Below are 7,205 nucleotides of genomic sequence, written 5' to 3'. Positions count from 1 at the left end.
ACCCTAGATCAGGCGGCCAGGAATGTCAACCCGTGACATCCCCTTTCACAGCCGTCCACCATGCGTTTTTGGGCAACATTCTTCGTCTGCACATTTTTCGCCTGCCGACCTTGCCCAGGCAACTAACGCTTGAGCTATTCTCGTACCCTTTTTTGTCGCTGCGTAGTCGGACCTTTTCATGCTCAGCTCTCCAAATGGCCGTGGAGTGGAGATGGATGACTGGCTGGTGGGCTGGCTTGGCCATAGTGACACTCCTCCTTGCCAGGTCGCTCAACACTGCAGCGGCAGAGGGTATTTTTAGAAACATCTTTTTCATACCAAACCAGCAAAGATGGGATCACCGTGAAGCGCCACATCCATGTATTTTGTTGAGAATACAGCCCCCCCTGCTCGGTGGCGCTAGCCCAGTACAAGGGCTTTTGGAGTCTCCATGCACAGCGCACCACCATTTAGCTTGTCAGGCCAGCCAACGTGCGAACCACTGAGTGGCCAGAAGCCAAAGCCACAACGCTTGAAGCCTGGTGTCCCCGCCCCATCGCGACCGTTACTCCTCTCCTATCAACACGATATTACCTGGCACCAGAGCACAGCAGAAATGTTTGTCTATAGAAGACTTCGACCGGATTGTCGAGACATTCGACTCGTACGGTTCATGACCACGCCTGATGCATTACAAGGCAACGGCCGCCTCCAGTTGCAGTTGGCCTCGGTCCGATTGAACGAGGCGCCGTCATATTGTGCTCTCTCCTATGTTTGGGGAGATCCCACGCCAAGATTCTCAATCATCCTCAACGGTCAACAGTTCGAGATAGCGGAGACTCTTCACTTCGCCTTGTCCCAGTTGTCTCATGCAGCGCCTGGTGATGTGTGGTTCTGGATTGACGCCATCTGCATTAACCAAAGCGATCTCGAAGAGAGAAGCTGGCAGGTGGGGCAGATGCGAGACATATTCCAAAGAGCAGAATCGGTCTATGTTTCTCTTGGAGACAGCCACGACGAAAGCGCACTTTTTCTCGCCCTCAGTAATTACCTCGGCCATGACGCAAGGGAGGCTGGCGTTCTTGAGCTGTGGGCCAGTTTCTCTCACGGAGGCCACCGCAAGCTCACATTTCCAGATGACCCAGAAGAACACCCGGCACTTCTATTCCTCTCAAAAGTTCTGGACTACGAAGATCTCCGGGACACACGAGTGCTTAATGCCATGGCATGCCTGCTGGACCGCCCAATCTGGTACCGCGCCTGGGTCGTACAAGAGATTGCCTTAGCCAAGAGCGGTAAAGTTCTTTGCGGGGAGCAGAGCATCGATCTCGATGGCTTCCACGCTACCCTAACCGCTATATACTTCGCCAAGATCGGCGGTTTTGCTCGTCGGCAGCCACAGTGGAACGACTTCGGGTTAGGTCTAAATAACAACCGCTTCCATATCCAGTGTCTTCTTTCCCGTCTACAGCTTCGTCGGGGACAACCTTTCAGCCTTTTGGAGCTTCTCTTGTCAGAGATGAGGGGAGCAGACTATAAAAGACCATTTTACGCGGCTTCGGACCCGAGAGACATTATATTCGCCCTTTTAGGTGTCGCCGCTGACGCGGACGTGTTGGGTATACGGCCGGATTATCGTCAGCCTACCGAACTAGTTTACACCGAAGCTACAAAGGCAATGATAAAACACTGCCCCCATTACAGGCTGGAGTATTGCACGTTTCCAAAAGATACACCTCACCTGCCGTCTTGGGTACCAGACTGGGAGCGTATCGGCCGCTTGGGAGTCCAGGTCCCCCCCTTGAGCTACCGGGATTATTTCCACGCATCACGAGGCAGAACACAACCCTGTACTGCGGAAGCAAGCGGTCTTACGCTATGGCGAAGAGGCATAGTGATTGACTCTATTGCTAAAGTCTTCACTTTTGACGAGTCAACTATTGCTGAACAGGATTGTCGTGTCAACGGTATGGACCTCGCGACTATGTTGGAATCCAAAACCGGCAGGCCGAAGTTTCTGAAAGCGTTGTTGGATTTTATAAAGCCGTATTGCAAAGACAATTCGTCGGAGTCAAACTTGTGGCGGGTTATGTTGAGCGGGCTAATGGGTAGTGAGAAACAGACGTCGGAATTCGACGCCCTAGCCTTTCGAGCATTTCGTCAGGAAGCAGTTGCCGCTAATTCCATTGACGAGGCGCAACTGGGCTATATATTAAGGAACTCACGCCCGTACCCGCACGAGCTTGAACAAGACGAGGATATACAGACGCTTGTGGACGACTTTTGTGATAGAATTGTAACTAATGTGGCCGTGGGGGCCCGTGGACGGGCACTACTTGTGACCGTTCACGGAGCGCTCGGTCTAGGCCCTTACACGGTGCGTGAAGAAGATGTAGTCACGATCCTGTTTGGCACGCAAGTGCCCATAGTTTTGCGACCCGCTGGAGCCACATACACGTACGTAGGAGATGCTTACATTGAGGGCTCAATGAAGGGCGAGCGTATGGCGGAAGAGTTTGAGGAGCTAGATTTTGAAATTAGTTAAATTTCTTGATAGGCTGAGACAATTCAATAGGTGCGGAAAGTGTGACTAATGACTCAGACTTAAATACTCAGGCACCAACTATAACACCTGCTCCCATGGCGGCGTACCCAGCCGATTTCTCCACAATCGCCCGCCTCTAAACTCACTAGAATTCGATATGCCGAGTGCCAGATCTGCCAGAGAATATTGGGCGATGATAGAGGAGTTGACCAGCACTTTCGAGCCAAACACCCACGTTGTTACTGCATACGATGCCGACGGCGCTTCCATCTCCGCACGCGAAGAAACAGCATGTTGCTGACTCTTCACAGCACAATATCTGCAACGAGTGTTCCCGCAGGCCCGACTTCGCCTCGGCTGACGAACTAGACGAGCACGCTGAGGCTAGGCATTCCTTTAGCGCGTCTTGCCAGTGCAATTTCGATACTATAAGACAGCTTTTGCAACACAATGCGGCGAAACACAATAGGTGTCAGATTGCAGAGAGTACTTTGACTCTGTCTCGAATCTATTCCATGTAGCTCTCATACTACCCGTCATCCACCGGTCTGTCACTAATCTTTCAGCAGCATATGAAATCCCACGCTAGCAAGACCATCAAATGTCCAAGATGTTCGCAATTCTTTTCATCGCACTCGGCGATGGTTCTCCACCTGGAGGCTGGAACCTGCGCGTCAGCTGTAGATAGCGACCGGATAAAGGAGATTGCCCTCGATTGCCACGACTGTATTCTCTACACCCACTACGACGACGCCGAGTTTATTTAAATACATGAGCGCCCTCCTGCAGCATGCCGAGAGCAGGAGTTGTGGAGTGCGCATGTCTGAGAATAAACCGCTGAGAAATTTCACGCGTTTCCTCATGGAACAGCATGGCGGAGACTGGTTGTATCGGCACACCTGGTAGACAAGGATGGCAAATCGGCGCATACCTATTTAGCGCCATGCAGACGCGACATTTGGTTGTCTGCAGACCCGCTGGGCAAAGGCGTCAACTCACTGACGTGTGGCCCGTCAATGATCTAGGTACGGTCGGGTTTCTACGCTCAACATAGATAGGTCGCGGAAGGCCTTTATGGCTACTTGCGAAGCATGCGGGGATGGTTCAGAGGACAGCCAGTAGAGACAAGGGCAGAAAAGCAATATTCTGCGAAGTGGCGAGAATCTACTAAAAATGGAGTCATTGGCCATACTTCGCGGCCGAAGGATATTTTTTGTTTCGAAAATGGAACAGAGCTTAACAGTTCACGTTGGCCAGCTACTCGACCTACTATGGCAGCGAAAACCCGGGCGGATACACAGAACAATATTGATCAGCCGCAGCATCGGAAATTGATTAATGCTAGCTGTTACTCTTCTCCATCGTTGGATAGCTCTATACTGTTCTGGCAAGTTCGTGCGTTATGGCCAGGCCGGCCGCACCTACGACATTGCCGACCCTTTGTCTCATCCCTTGGCTTTCTACAACTTCTTTTGTTGCTCTTGACGATAGGTTTGCCCTGGCCCTGCTTCATAGACCCCTTACGGCCGGTTTCTGCGCCGTGTTTCATGCATAGATCCCAGTCAAACTGGAACTGGAACGTTGCCTTGCCATCCATAATTGTTCGTCGAAGAATTACATCCTGCAAGGTCCATTCATCAAACACCGCATCGATAGGCTTTTCCATGTTGTGTGCATCATCTGATGTGGGAGAGATCAGCTGTAATCCCTGATCTAATCCCGCCGATTCGCGCTGATTAATTTCCTGAATTCGCGACTTGGTTTTCGCCGACACGGATCGGGATTTGTGGCGCTTGCGGGGCGACTGGTTTTTGTCACTGAAATGACGGTCGCTGTCGGTTTCCAATTCGTCACATGTCGGTGGGCAGTACTCCGGGTCATCCGACGCTCTGGCCGACCCTTCCACTTCATGCTTCTCTGTATCGTGGTCCGCTGATGGTTCCCTTAGCCGCTTGTTCTGTAGTTGTGAACACATGCGGCTCGTGAGGGGCTTGACCGTCATAGCATTGCCATCAGTACATTCGAATGCTTTTGGCTCGTAGACAGAGTTCTCCGATGTGGTCGTCTCCGTACACTTTTCATTTTCAGTCTCAACTGTGCCTTCATGAGCAGCCGACATGGAAGTAGGACTGATCTGCGTAGAAACAATATCCCGGGACTGAGATCCAAGCGAAGGGCTCATGGCTCGCGAAATAGCTGGCATTGGGGTGGGCATGGATGCAGTGTTTTGAGAGGTCGATGGAGAAACAACAGTTGAGCAGCCCGCCAGCTCAGCAGAGGATAACCCGGCGCTCTGATTGGCTTGTGTTTCGCCAGGCGTGGGAAGAAGCGGTCGGGGAGTCACTTCGCGCTTGTCTTGGTATTTTGACGTCTGGTCACAGTCATGAGCTAGAAATGATACGATTAGTGATGCTCGACTCAACAGTAGCATGCAAGCACCTAGGCCACTTACTGGTAGTGCTTATGTTTCCGGTGTCTTCTAGAGACTGCACGACGGTTTGAACTAACGGCGGCGATGTAGCGCATCGTTCGTGGGATAACGCATCGGCCCTGTCTGAGGTTGTGTCGTCGGAAACGTGGATAACGTCGTCTGTGCTTGACGGCAACCTTTGCGACGGACCAGGCGATGCTTCGGGTGTTATGTCAACCCCGGTACGGTCGTGATCCGGAGGTGAGGGCATCGGCTGTGGCTGTGATATAGATGAAAGGGAATGCAATTGGCTATCGACACGCCGCGGCATCTCAGATGTGGACGTCGTTTTCGCGCCTTCGCCATTTGCCGACATAGAAGTACAGCGTGTCTGTGGGGACGCAGCATCCGAGAGCGAAGATTCGCACGACGGGCTACTAGTTCGCGATCTAGCGAACAGCGAAGTGGTCGTGGATGTACGTAGTCGAGATGTTGAGGCTGAAACACCGGTTGGGCACTCGACGGCTACTTCAACAGATAGCCTGGGTCTGTCATTGGTTTTTTCATGCTCGAACGACGGGGAAGAAGCCGACCGTCGGGCTGCCTCGTGCTCGCCCTTGTGCTGTGACGTTTGATCACAGCCATAAACTGGCGTGCCACACGGTCAGCGGTGGCGGTCGTTGATCGGCCACGCAATGGATGCCTCTTACCTGTACTGCCAATTTTTCCAGCGTCTTTCAGAGACTGCACGATGGCCTGGACAGACAGCAGCGTTTCATCAAATGGTTCGTGAGACGCGTCGTCCATGTCCGAAGCTGCGTCGTCGGAAATATAGATGAAGTCGTCTCTGCTTGACGCCAGCCTTGGCGACAAGGCAAGCGATTCTTTCGGCACGCCAAGTATGCCACGGTCATCATTCGAAAGCAGCGGCGAGGACTTCGACTGTGGCACAGCTGGGCGAAAATGCGGTTCACCCTCGACGCACTGCGGTCTCGACTGTGGCCGTGGTGCCCAAAAGGTCTGATGATCGAGGTTGACTTGAATGGCCATGTTTTGTGATGCAGTAAATGGAGAGACGTCGCTCTCCAGCTCTGGTACTTGATGCCAAGAGACGCCGGAGGTGCAAGCGACGAGAGGAAGTGAGAAATAGCGTGCAGACTAGGGAAGCCTAATACAAAGATTTGTGCGCAAGATGCACCTTTTATAGTTTGAGGCTTGCTAGTACACCGCCACTGCCGCCCGCCCTTGTTTCGTTCAACAGGCCATGCAGACAAAGAGCACACTTTCATCCGTCTTCCATCTCGATTTCCACCTGAACCACGGCAACCGCGCCAGGAACTTAAGCCCCTCGGGTACTCCCGGGCCAACTGGAACAACACGCGATTTCGTGCAGAATGAAGCAGCTGGCACGTGCCAGCCAGTCACATAGCCTGCCTCTTACGTCGCCGACGTAAGATGTGTAAACTATCGTATCCATCGACCGGTCGCGACCGCAATGCCACGTCATCCGTGTCGTCTTGCATCCATCCAAATGCAACGCCCGGCGCACATCACCTGGGCTGAGCAAGGCATAGACCCTATGCTTTTGCGCGGCAGCAATCTGATTGGGCCGTGGGCTGCGAAATATGGTGCTCGGTCGGGACAGAGGAGACGGAGAAGAACAAGGCCAATCTCCCAAACCGAAATGTGTCCGAGGCCGAGACCAAATCACCTGCATGTGCCACCTTGGGGTGCGTCACGCAAGTTCAGCTCCGTGGATTCTCGTATTCACGGATATGACACGTCAGACAGGCTGTGTCGGAGGCCTCCGAAGGTACTGCAATCGAATGTCCATGGTTGCTGTTGTCCGAGCGTGTCACGGGCGACAGTCGGTCTGTGATCGTGAGGGTAAGGATGAATCTGTCCGCTTGAAAATGATTGCTGTCGACAGCCATTAGCCTTCACGCAGCGCCAGAGAAGAAATACTGTATTTTCGGCCAGGAAAGCGCGCTGGACGGTTGCGACACCTGCTCACAAATGGCAAGCGTGTACGGCGACGCGGCGGACGCCGCAGGCTCAAGTCGAAATTAAGGGGGAACAAACAGCGCGAGCGGGTTCTTGTGTATCCTGGTCGGGTGGCAGGGCGCAATCAAGACGTGCATGCTGGAAAGAAGGCCATGAAGGGGTGTGGAAAGAAGAAAAGTTGAGGAAACCGGCATGGACAAAGAGGTGGGCAGGAGGGGGACTTTATAGCGGGCGCGCAAAGCGGCGAGGCGCTAGCCGGGGCTTCGT

The 7,205-nt window shown here is 53.1% G+C and overlaps 2 protein-coding genes across 2 annotated transcripts; one reads left to right on the top strand and one right to left on the bottom strand.

Moving 5' to 3' along the window:
- Positions 1-595: 595 nt before the first annotated feature.
- Positions 596-2,524, top strand: BBA_00683 (heterokaryon incompatibility protein; the record flags this gene model as incomplete). The annotated part of the gene is made up of 1 exon (XM_008595780.1): positions 596-2,524. The coding sequence occupies one exon, from the start codon at positions 596-598 to the stop codon at positions 2,522-2,524; it is 1,929 nt and encodes a 642-aa protein (XP_008594002.1).
- A 1,348-nt stretch (positions 2,525-3,872) lies between these two features.
- On the bottom strand, positions 3,873-5,984 carry BBA_00682 (uncharacterized protein; the record flags this gene model as incomplete). Its single annotated transcript, XM_008595779.1, has 3 exons — positions 3,873-4,912; positions 4,977-5,582; positions 5,645-5,984. 3 exons carry the CDS (start codon positions 5,982-5,984, stop codon positions 3,873-3,875), a joined length of 1,986 nt encoding a protein of 661 aa, XP_008594001.1.
- Between the last annotated feature and the right edge of the window lie 1,221 nt (positions 5,985-7,205).

Source organism: Beauveria bassiana (assembly GCF_000280675.1).
Source record: "Beauveria bassiana ARSEF 2860 unplaced genomic scaffold BBA_S00002, whole genome shotgun sequence".
Taxonomy (NCBI): domain Eukaryota; kingdom Fungi; phylum Ascomycota; class Sordariomycetes; order Hypocreales; family Cordycipitaceae; genus Beauveria; species Beauveria bassiana.
This window is presented reverse-complemented; position numbering and strand designations above follow the sequence as displayed.